The sequence below is a fragment of the Periophthalmus magnuspinnatus genome, chromosome 8 (assembly GCF_009829125.3).
Source record: "Periophthalmus magnuspinnatus isolate fPerMag1 chromosome 8, fPerMag1.2.pri, whole genome shotgun sequence".
Lineage (NCBI taxonomy): Eukaryota > Metazoa > Chordata > Actinopteri > Gobiiformes > Gobiidae > Periophthalmus > Periophthalmus magnuspinnatus.
In genome coordinates, this window is record NC_047133.1 from 8,262,311 (window position 1) to 8,274,819 (window position 12,509).

The window sequence follows — 12,509 nt, forward strand, 5'->3', positions numbered from 1 at the left end:
GTTTGAGTAAGCCTTTATTATTCGTCTGGCTACATCTCCAAACTTCAAAATGCTCTGTTCCTCCTTGTGATGTCATGAAAAGGCAGTTTTCGATGCTAGCAATTCTGGATCTGAAATTATCCAAATGATTGTACTGGTGAAAGTGTATGGAGTTTAAAAACACAGTGAGGTACTTCCTGTATTACCACACGACATTACAAGGTGGAACAGTGTTTTTCTGTTTGGGAGAAGAACTCAGCCTAAATAATATACAGGATGTGTGTGTTAAACATGTTTGAATGAACCAAAACACAACTCCAGGTCTGTTTTTGATGAGGAAACAACATTATAACATACCCTTTGGACCCTTTGAAGTAATTGCACTAGTATATACACATTTTATTATTAATTACACATAGTACTTTGGCTCAGTGACTTACACAGTTTATTTACAAACCCAAACTTGTGCGTACTGATGCTGTGTCCTTAGGCAAGACACTTCACTGTATGAATGTGGTGAGTGAGTGACCAGAATAGAAATAGTTAATAGTTGGGTTGCTAGATTAACACAATAAAAAAAAAAAAAACTAACAAAAAAATTAACTGAATAACAATTTTTTAAGGAACATCATTTCATCTGCAAAAAATATATAGTTGATATTTTTTAGCCTTAACCCTGTAGTTTAAACCTCTACAAACATGTTTTGAAATACATGGGATTTTTGCATTTGTTTAGGATAATATATTTCAATTCTTTCCCAGTTGTAAAAGTCTTGGTCGTGTTTAAATTAGTCATAGTGTGACTCACACTCACACTATGAAGACAACAACTGCAAACCCAGAATTTGCAAACCTTTTTCCGCGTAACGTCAGAGCTAAACCAGGTCTATAACAGGGCTATTCCAGGTCTAATCTAGGACTAAACCAGGTCTATATCAAGACTATTCCAGGTCTAATCTAGAGCTAAACCAGGTCTATAACAGGACTATTCCAGGTCTAATCTAGGACTAAACCAGGTCTATATCAAGACTATTTCAGGTCTAATCTAGGACTAAACCAGGTCTATAACAGGGCTAATCCAGGTCTAATCTAGGACTAAACCAGGTCTATATCAAGACTATTCCAGGTCTAATCTAGAGCTAAACCAGGTCTATAACAGGACTATTCCAGGTCTAATCTAGGACTAAACCAGGTCTATATCAAGACTATTCCAGGTCTAATCTAGAGCTAAACCAGGTCTATAACAGGACTCTTCCAGGTCTCATCTAAGGCTAAACCAGGTCTTAAATTGGACTACATCATTTCTACTGTAGTTCTAGAGAAAATGCAAAGATTTTTGTCCCCAATATTGCTCACTCCTCCTACTGAGCTAAATAAACCACACAACTTCAGTTTTCATTAGAGACAGTCTATACCATGATCTTCGTGCGTGTTCTGTCCCAGGGATATAAGCACACTGGAACCCTGCGCAGCTCCAGCAGCCCCCGAGGAGCCAGGACCAGGTCTCCATCCAGAGGGAGGATCCCAGACAAAGAGGACCGCAGCAGACAGAGCCGACGAGGAGGGTGAGGGACAGATTCATGCATATTTGAGTAATCTTTGTACTCCTGCGTATGAGACGTCATTGCTCTGATCAACCCCTGTTTTTACCACTACTTCAATTTTATTTTCTCAATCGGTGATAGGATACAATTTGGCCCCGTTGCGTAGTTATTTTGGTACAAATCAGCGGACTTGTTTATTTTATTAAGTCGTTTTAGATTAATATTGTGATTTAAATTGTCCAAATTATAGTCAAGTCAAGGTACATTTAAAAACAACCACAGCTGTGCAAAGTGCTGTACAAAGGCGATATAAAGTGCAATCTTATAACACAAAACATGCAAAAACACAATAAAACAATACAATACAAGAGTCCCGCTCAGCTCATGTTAACAGCCAGTGCAAACAAATGAGTTTTCAATAAAGATTTAAAGTATTTAAAGACTGGGCTGTTCTAATACCCAGAGAAAGACTGTTCAGAGATCAAATTCTAACATAATGATCCAAGAGTGTCATAGATTATAACTATATCGCAGACACAAGCATGATATGTCTTATTTAAGTCAATCTTTAGTCAACCACAGCCCTAAAAGTAAAACTATCCCCCCTCCTCTTTTCTGCCCCAGTCCTGCCCCCGCCCCCTCGTCCTCCGCCGCGGGGCAAACGGCCGGGCAGCGCAGACGTCTGTACAGCGCAGTACCGGGGCGGATATTTGTGGCCACTCGCTCTCACTCGGCTCAGGGCGAGCGAGAGATCAGCTTCAACAAAGGAGACCGGGTCAAAGGTCAGTATGTGTCTGTCATGGAAGCATCATGGTGTTTTTTACCCATATCGTCTTTGTAAATAAATGTAATGGATGAATACATATCTTAGAGGACATGCAAGTTTATAGAGAGGTCAAAGTTCACGATCTTATCTCCTACGAATAGCTACAAATTAGTTCACGGCTCATAGATTTTCGCTGGTAGAATAGACACAGATCACAAATTCCAGCATTTCTCATGTACTTGGCATGTAAGGACGCCAATGATACATACGGGTAGCAGATTTTTACATTTATTAGCACCTTCTTAGGGAATGTGTGAATAATTTTAAGGTTTATTACCAAACATCATGCAAATTTCTCAAATGCAGTAACAATTATGGGCTATTTAAGAATCAACAACATAGTGAGATGGAGTAAAGAAGCCAACAGTAAGGATTAGACACTTTTGGGGGGATATGTAGGTCAGATTTGGATCATTTTCACTAATATAAATGGTGTATACCTTTTACTGCTCTGCATAATTAAACTATAATAAGGAAAAATGTTCTCAATAGAAATTATCTTTAGACATCGACATAATGCACCAGTGTAACCTCATTCATGTATTAATAATCAATGTGTTTATCTATCAAAAACTTAACTATTTGAGGATATAATTGTAATAGCGTTGCAGTTTGTAAACCAGCAGATTTTAGTTTCATTCATTCTTTCAGGCCCAGCGGTCTGTACTGGGCTGTGTAGATCTCTGTGTTCACTGTTCCACTGTTTCCTCTTTAGTCTATAATACCAGAGCAGTGTGTGGTCCATATGTTTGACCATCTGCTCTCACCTGTGACTTTGGCCCACGCCCAAACTCTCCTTTATAAACTCTATATTTATATGTGGAGGCTTGTGACGGGAGGAGGCGGCTTGTAACGCAGTGAATCGAATCTGGGATTTTAAGCCTTTTAGAAAAATACTGTTCTGCTGGACTCGAATTCAAAGTTATTGCTATTCCTCATCAGTTGTGTTTTGTTTCATTCACACATGTTTAACACACAAACCCTGCATATTTAGGTTGAGTTCTTCTTTCAAATAGAAACCACTCTATTGCACCTTGTGATGTCATCATGTGATAATACAGGAAGTGCTCCACTGTGTTTTTAAACTCCATACACCTTCACTAGAATCATGTGTATAATTTCAGCGCTAGAATTGCCAATCTCTACTGAACAAAAGGTAAACAATAAGCTGTTAATTTGAAAACTACCACTTCATGACATCGCAAGGTGGAACAGAGCATTTTGAGCTTTGGAGATGTGACAGACTAATAATAAAGTGTAACTCAGACATGTGTGAATGAAACAAAACACAACTCCAGGTATGTTTTTCTTGTTAAATCATCAAAACCATGCCCAGCAAAGATCAGCAAATTTTGCGTAATATATGTTAAATTAAACTCACCACAATTGCTGTAATAGGAAATGTGCTGCTACACAAACAGCAGGGGGCAGCAAAGATGATTGTTTTATTAAATTAAACCAACACCATAAGATCATGTGACTCTTATAATGCAAAAACATTTGAAAAATAACATTTATGATGCATAAATAGACCAGTTTTAGACATTATTTAGAATGTTCAATAGAGACAAGCAGGCGGTCGACCCTTCACAAGTCAGGTCTGTGGAGAACAAGCCCCCTCACAACAAAGATCCATGTTTTTCAAGGCGTCTTATTAGAGAATGCACTGATCCTGCTTTTTGAGTTCTCATTCCAATTTATATATATATATATATATATATATATATATATATATATATATGTATATATATATTTTTTTAATCTTGAGCTGCAAAAAATAAACAGCAGAATGAAACACTTTAGTTCTTAGTTTGTGTTCGTAATGAGTCATAGAAATTTTTACTGGTAATTCAACCCATAAAATGTATATATAAACGGTCATAGCTAATCCGCGTTGCAGATATGATGTGATCATTCCGGTTCCATTGACTCTGACTCCAATTCACTTTACATTGAAAAACTGTTGCCCCTCTCTCTGTAACTGCTGCTGTCAGACTCGTCATTTTGGTCTTAAAATAGTTTTAACCCCTCTACAAATCAGGCGCTTTCTTTCCCCAAGATCTCTCCCACTAGCGTTAGCAACAGGTTTGATTGACAATGTTGCTAAGTGCTCTCTCCCAGCTAAACCAGCGGTCTGGGTGTGAAGGGGCGTTCCTTTCAACAGCCTTGCTCTGGATTGGCTCTTTGGTTGCTATGATACTCGCAATTGGAATTAATGTACAACTGGTCTCCAAATTTCCTGCTATAACCGCTAGCCTCAATGAGCTTCATTTGACTGGAGCTGAATGCTGTGGGTGACGTCACTTAGTTCACTTCTTTATACAGTCCATGATTCAACCTTTAACAGCTCAAATATTGTAATATAGTCAAAAAAGAACAAAACATTTCCCAGTAGTGAAAAGAAAAAGTCCACTCCATAAATATTGACCCCCAAAAAATATTGTTCTAACTTTCATATGCTGAACACAAAGTCGATATACTGATGACAATGACCGTATTTTCCAGACTATAAGTCGCACTTTTTTCATATATTTCCCAGGGGTGCGACTTATACTAAGATGTGATTTGTATGTGCAATATGTTTTTTTTTTTCCTTATTATGCATTTTTTGGCTGGTGCTACTCCGGTGCAAATTCTACTCTGGAAAATATGGTATCTTTGCTGGCGATTCTCTCAATTCTATAAACGATTCCTGTCTACCCTTTGTATCACGATAAAAGATGTTGCTGTTATTTGTCCCATTCCCCGTCCCGTAGCGTGTGGTCTCTGTTTGAGGTCTCTGTCTCTCCTCAGTCCCGTAGCGTGTGGTCTCTGTCTGAGGTCTCTGTCTTTGTCTGTGCCCATGTCTCCTGCAGGTATGAATCTGTGTGTGATTGTGAATGAGTCTAACATGTCTACAGGTATGTATGCCTTGGTGAGTATGTAGCGCGTTAGCATGTCTTCTGTTCCATTCAGTTTGTGTCTAATCAGTGTTTTTTATTTATTTTTTCTGTTACATGCTGCAATAAAGAATGTCTAGATAAGTTAAAATGACCTGAATTTAGACTTTTGATTGGAGTACTTTTGGTCTGTTTAGAATTAGTAACTTGGGTTTTAGTATGGAATATACGTATTCCGTATTGTGACAGTTTTGCTTAGGATAAGTATTTAAAAGTCAGAATACATTTGAAACAAGTTAACCTGCTCTACATGATCCTAGTGTTTTTATTTTACTATTGTGTCTGTAAATCAAAATATGAACATTAATAACAGACAAATCAGGTGCTTTTTCATTCCCTGAGGTCACTATCGCTAGCGTTAGCAACAGGTTTAATCCACTTCCTGCTAAACGAGCGGTGCAAGCAGAAAGGGGCGTTACTTTCAACAGCCTCGCTCCGTATTGGCTCTTTGGTTGCTATGATACTCGCGACCGGAATTCCAAATATGGAGGTCCAAATTCACGCCTATAACTGCCTTGTTTTTATTAATGTTAAGGTTTTTGTGCTCTTCCGGGTTGATATTTGTTTGGAATTACTTTATCCGTTTTGACTTGGTTTCGTCTTATTTTTTAAACTGTTTTAGATTAGTCTGGGTTCAGATCTGGATGTTCTCGGTGGAATATTAATGTAGGCGTTACTTGGTGAAAAAGACTGCTAACTGCTTGTCTAATCTAAACTTACATAAAGTACTTAATACATATTCTGAATTCATGTCATTGTAACTCCTGTAGATGTCCTTTTTTGCAGTGTATATTTTGACGTTTAGTATGCGTTGATGCGGTTTAACTCCTGATTAACTCTGTGCCCTTTGGCCTGACACTTTTGCAGTGCTGAGTGTTGGAGAGGGGGGGTACTGGGAGGGCACGGTCCGCGGCAGGACGGGCTGGTTCCCCTCAGACTGTGTGGAGGAGGTGCTGCTCAAACAGGACAACCGATCAGGTAAGCTAACACAACACATGCTAATCTATCACCTGAGTTTGTGATAAAACTGAACATACGACACAACCGCCCATATCACTCTATTTTCTGATCTGTTATGATGTTGTTTCCTCATCACAAACAGTGTTTTGTTTCATTCACACATGTTTAACACACAAACCCTGTGTATTTAGGCTGTGTTCTTCTCTCAAACTGAAAACACTCTATTCCACCTTGTGATCACTGTTGCCTCTAAACTGCGCGCGTGCGCAATTGCACACTGCTGACACGGTCTCCGTGGACAGAAAATCTGTGCTACGCACAAAAAAATTCGAACCGGAATTGAAAATAAAATAAACACACAACAATTCATTCTGCGCTATTTTTCAATGTGAGTCAATGAGTGTGACCGGTGAGTAGCTGCTCCAGACAATTATGTGATTCACATACGTATTTGCGCAGCTTATCCACGTCATTGACAGGCGTCCTCATGTCCCGCTATCAGTGTTTTAGCTGATGTGGCTGATGTGGGCCGTGTCCCAATTTGCCAAACTGGCCTTAGGATCACGATTGGAAGTGTGCGTCGAAGGGCAGTTACGTAATTTCCGGCGCGACAAGGACTGTCCCATTTCAACGCACCCTACTGAATGCACCCACAAACCTGCCCTCCCCTTTCCACCGTTTCCATGGAGATCGGACGTGGCAGAAGCGTGCATCCGTGCACACTTCACGCACTTCTATATCCCATCATGCACCGCAACTATGCAAAAAAGAGAAGAAAATGGAGTCCGCTGCGCAATACACGTTCAAATGTTCGTACTGGTTTACCTCATCTACAACAGTGTGACATGAAACTTTTAAATCTGAATAAAGATAAGTACAGGCCGTGTGTTAGATGATTAAAAAGGAGGGGAATGTGCAGTTATTGCTAGACAGTAAGAAGACATTATTATCATGAGAAAGTATTATTGCAATAAGAATAATGTAAGAATGTTCATTTCTATTGTAAGCGTCAAAGACCAAGAGACTGACACATAAAGTCAGAAGAGTTTAATGATCCACACAGGTAATGTGAACAATGAAGCAACGGACTCTCCAGAAAGGACAGAAGAGAGTCCTGAGATGTGCACAAAATCTTCATGAGTTCCGGTACATTCCATAGGTCTGCGCCCCCTGGTGGCACGTGTCATTTACCTTAGTGTTAGTAAGTCAAGATACTAGTTTGATGTAGTGCTGCACTGCTAGAAAATACTTTACAATAATAATATGAAAAGAACTGGCACGGCATAGAAGGGAAACAGCGCCCTCTACTGTTATTAAAGTGGTGTAGCCACTGGGCAAAATACCGAACCATTAAACTGCAATATCCCACCTTATGTACCACTAATCAGTGTTCTCTGGTTTATAGACTATGAGTGTAAAAATGATATTGTTACCTCTGTCTCTGTTATTACGTTTTCACAAGGGATATTTTGTTAAAGTTATGAAGTAGCTACAATTGAGAAAAAAATCACCTTGAAACTTATATTTGCCTATTGATATTCAATCTAAACAAAAAGAAACGGCTGTGACGACGACATCTTGACTTTTTTCTATTAAATAATAAATCATTAAAAATAACGTACGTATCGTACGCTCAAAGACAGCGGTGGAAGTGCGGTCCCTGGTTTAGGCCTGTCCCACTTCAGCAAGATGGCGGCTACACTGAGGAGGACACACTCTCGACCAGAAGCTTGAAACCACACTTTGAGGAGTACCTCGAAGGGTCCCTTCAAAAGGTGCATTTGGCGAATTGAGACACGGCCGTGGAGTGAAGACTCCTAATGATTCTAAGTGTTTAACCCCTTAACGTCCTGACGGCCCGCCCTCGGGCGCACTGTTACGCACTGTTTTGTAGCAGTTTTGCGTTTTAAACATGACGAAACGGACAAAACAAAGGAAGTACGCGACCGAGGACACTGTGGATGTTTGTACAAGTTAAACTAGAGGCATCTTGGACCCGGAGCGGCTCGTGGAACCGAGTGAAGATCTCATGGTGGAGTCAGGAGTGGAAGACCTTATGTGCTGATGGACTGGATGCTGTTCCTGATCTGTAAGTGTGGTTTATTCTGCTATTGACTTAATTGTGGGTCAAATATATCATGTGTAATCATTAGCATTAGCTAATGCCAATCTGTGCCCCCCCTGACCACCACCAATCATCATGCACACACCACTTGGGAGAAGTGTCTTGCCTAAGGACACATTGACAGAAGTTGGTCCGAGCGGGACTCGATCCTCCAACCTCTAACCACTGAGCCATTGTAGCAGAATGACTGTCACACTGTCACATGTACAGTGTATTTTTAGTTTCCAGTGTGTGTTTGTTCACTGTTTGCAGTGTGTGGTTTGTAAATATATATTTATTTTGACCCATGCCACTCGTTTTGACTATATTTTATATACAAATATACATTATATATTGTGTTTTGATATGATATATAAATGTACAGTAATAGAGCAGCTGTGCAGATACAGATTCCTCTCAGTTTGTATTGGTCATTGACTGTCACTAGTTGAGTTGTAAAAATCAAATAATCCTGTCATATACTGAAAAAGAGTTACCAGACTGTCTCCCAGACACAGTAGGACAATCTCAGTCAGTCACAGCAAAAGCTTCTCACAATGGCTTATACTCATAATACAAGTCAGAGCTTTATCATAAAAATGTTAAATGTGTTTTCAACATTGGAGTTTACAGTTGTCTTGGTTTGGTTGAAGCTCATGTTTTGCCATAGTTAAAATTAAATATTTATACTTCCAATAGCAATAACATACTACACAGGTCATGAGCAAGATTTTTGTCATTTTCATTGTATAAGTGACTAAAGCACTTAATTAAAAGTCTTATAACAGAAATGTAAATGCGGTAATTTGATTCTTTTAATAAACCATTTAACTTGGATGGATGTGATGCAGCATGACCACAGTGCGCACGTCTGATGTCACTCACAGTGGTCCATGGGACGCTCAGGGAGTTTGTGTGTTTGCTCAGACTCGTGAAAAATTAGAGGGAACATTGCTTGTGATGTCATGTGGTAATACAGGAAGTGCTCCACTGTGTCTTTAAACTCCACACATCTTCACTAGAATCATTTGGATGATTTCAGTCTTGAAATTGCTACTAAACTAAAGGTAAAAGGAGCTGTTAACTTGTAAGCTACCACTTCATGACATCAGAAGGTGGAACAGAGCATTTTGAGCTTTGGAGATGTAGACAGACTAATAATAAAATGTAACTCAAACATGTGTGAATGAAACAAAACACAACTCCAGATATGTTTTTGAGGAGGTAACAACATTCAAACATGACTTAAAGCTCACAACAGTCAATTTTGCGTAACACAGAACCTTTAAAGATAAAGTAACAATGTGTAACTTTATGGAAGTGACATCTCGCCAGCATGATTCTATGGAAACAGAAAGTTAAAACCACACTTTGGAACATTCTTATCGAGATAAATACGTCTTATGCCATAGTGTCAAATATTACAGCCAAAGGAACAACATTTCCATGGGTGAAGCAGGTGGCTCCTCCTTCAGGGCAAATAAGAGTCAGGTTTGTGGAGATGCGAGGCCGCTCACCAAAAAGATGCATGTTTGTGTATCTTTTGGCTAAAATGTTACACAGCTGGGCTTTAAAGAAGACATATTATGCTTATTTGACTGACACACTTTTATCACATTTTAACATAATAATAGAATGGTAGTAAAATGTAAACATGCTGATTCCTGAGATTACAAGGGATACAAGCATTTATATACACAGGTATATACAGGAAAGTACTGCGTATATGTAATGCTTTTTTGTATTTTTGCATTTTTCAGAAAGCCGAGGAGAAAGAGCCAAACGATTATTCCGCCATTACACTGTGGGATCCTACGACAGCTTTGACGCTCCGAGGTAGGACAAGCTTCAGACTGTTAAACGTGTACTGTGGTATAGAGAGATTCAAAGATGGGGACTTTGCAGTGTTTAAGGGATTTGAACACACAGATGAGATGCGTTTCAGGCGGCAACGCAGTTATGCTTCATTATTATTACTTCAGGGCAGTTCACATTGACGAGCTGGGGACTTTTAACCCTGATCTTTGTTAACAATTTTTAAAAAGTACCTACAAATGTGTTTTCCTCTCAAGACCAACTTTACCTCATTAAAGTGTCCTGTTTTTTGTCCCAGTTTTTATGGGTCGGCCACTCCTGTGTCAGTAGAAACATGCCAGAAGCAGATTTTGGATTGTCTATTGTTTTTAGGTGTTTTTTATTATTGAAAATTGTGATTAGTTTTGATTAGTGCTGTTATGTAACAAGAAAAAGAATGCAAATCTATTTAAACTCCCAATTCTTTAACATTTTTTGCACCTTTTACACCTTGCAAGCAACATGAATTCTCGTGAAAGTGACCAATCACAGGACAGCGCTGTGAACCAAAACAAACATGGTGACACTGACAGACGTACTTCAGTTTTAGTAGAAATATAGACTAATTAGTTTGGGTAAATGGTGCATAGGGAAGAAGTGCTTTGATGTATTTGTGCAGGGAAATATGACTTTTTATATGGCTTTTATTTCAATGGGATTTAACTAAAGTTTGATTGTTTCTGCTTGTTCTGCTGTTGACGCTTTGACCAATCATTGCGAAGTATGTGTCAAATGTTCTGATAGTTACCACACAGATCGACTACCACGCAGGCTGAGTACCACGCAGGCCGAGTACCACGCAGGCCGAGTACCACGCAGGCCGAGTACCACGCAGGCCGAGTACCACACAGGCCGAGTACCACACAGTCTGAGTACCACACAGACTGAGTACTACACAGACTGAGTACCACACAGGCCGAGTACCAAACAAGCCTAGTGCCACACAGGCCAAGTATGACACAGACTGAGTACCACACAGATCGAGTACCAAACAAACCGAGTATCATATAGGTTGAGTACCACACAGACCAAGTACCGCGCAGTCCAAGTACTGCACAGTCTGAATACCACACAGACTGGGTACCACACAGATCGGGTACCACACAGACCGAGTACCACACAGACCGAGTACCACACAGACCGAGTACCACACAGACCGAGTACCACACAGACCGAGTACCACACAGACCGAGTAGGCCTGTCATGATAATTACTACACTGACTTCTAGTTCAGTATGGAACAATACTTTTTTTGGTCAATATTTATCATAGGTACTTTCTCTCTGTACTTTACTGAGCTGTAAAGTTGTCTAAAGTATTTCATTTGTTTATTGCTTTTGTTTTTAAATGATGTTGTACATTTAGAATCATTTATGAGGGATATTCCTGCTTTAAGGTTATTATGGCATCAGTGGCATGAGTTAGTTTCATGTACTATTTCTTGTCTGGTACTGTCTCTCTCTTTACTTAAGCTCAAATATATTCTCATTTGTGATAAAGTAATCTTTGTAGTCATGAAGTCTGCTGTGACTCCAGGCAAACTCATTTCAGGATCCAGGTCTGGGTGAACTGGACGTATTTACATAGAAACACAGCTGTTATATTCACATGTTTAATTTAGCCCATAGACTCTGCTCCATAGTGGCACATTCACACATGATCATTTATTATTAACAGGCTCTCTGTGACATTTCATGCTAGCGTCGCAGTTAGCGTCAGCGCGAATTCACATCGTATGTTCGAACGCGGGCGCTAACACACACGTCATGTATAATTAAAGCTGTGGAGAGGCGTAGACTGCAGCGGGCCCGGCTCCAACCGTGAGGGTGTTTTCTGAAGAGGATTCAAGAAATAATTGTGAAATAACGAGTTAGTCTAATGGGATAGCTTGGTTGGTTACTTTTTCAAATATAAACTAACTGCACAATATTTCGTAATAAAATCAAATTATTTAGGTTATAGAATGTCTGCAAACTCAGCAAACTACAAAATATTCTTGTCTTTTTATTTGAAGAAAAAAAAGAATCTTGTTGAACCTGTAGTTTAAACGTCTATAAACATGTTCTGAAATTCATAAAATCCCTGTATCAGTTCATATTTCAGTATTCTGTTACAGATGCAAAATAGTTAGTTTTTTAGCTTTCTACCATATTATAATGTTGTTCCCTCATCAAAAACATCCCTGAAAAGGTTTTAGATGTCATCCGTGCATGTTTGAGTAATTTAGCGATCCCATGCCCTATTTGAACCCCGCTTACGGTCAGCTGTAAGATTTTGTACAAGGCTCCGCCCTCAAGCCTACG

At 39.4% G+C, this 12,509-nt stretch overlaps 1 protein-coding gene across 1 annotated transcript in view; it reads left to right on the forward strand.

Annotated features, from left to right (window-relative positions):
* shank1 (SH3 and multiple ankyrin repeat domains 1) overlaps positions 1 to 12,509 on the forward strand; it is a 116,545-nt gene that overhangs the window by 47,170 nt on the left and 56,866 nt on the right. Inside the window, exons 12-15 of the mRNA XM_055223778.1 lie at positions 1,423 to 1,544; positions 2,148 to 2,305; positions 6,156 to 6,266; positions 10,113 to 10,188. Coding sequence (XP_055079753.1) covers positions 1,423 to 1,544; positions 2,148 to 2,305; positions 6,156 to 6,266; positions 10,113 to 10,188 — 467 coding nt within the window. The remainder of the gene's footprint in view (positions 1 to 1,422; positions 1,545 to 2,147; positions 2,306 to 6,155; positions 6,267 to 10,112; positions 10,189 to 12,509) is intronic.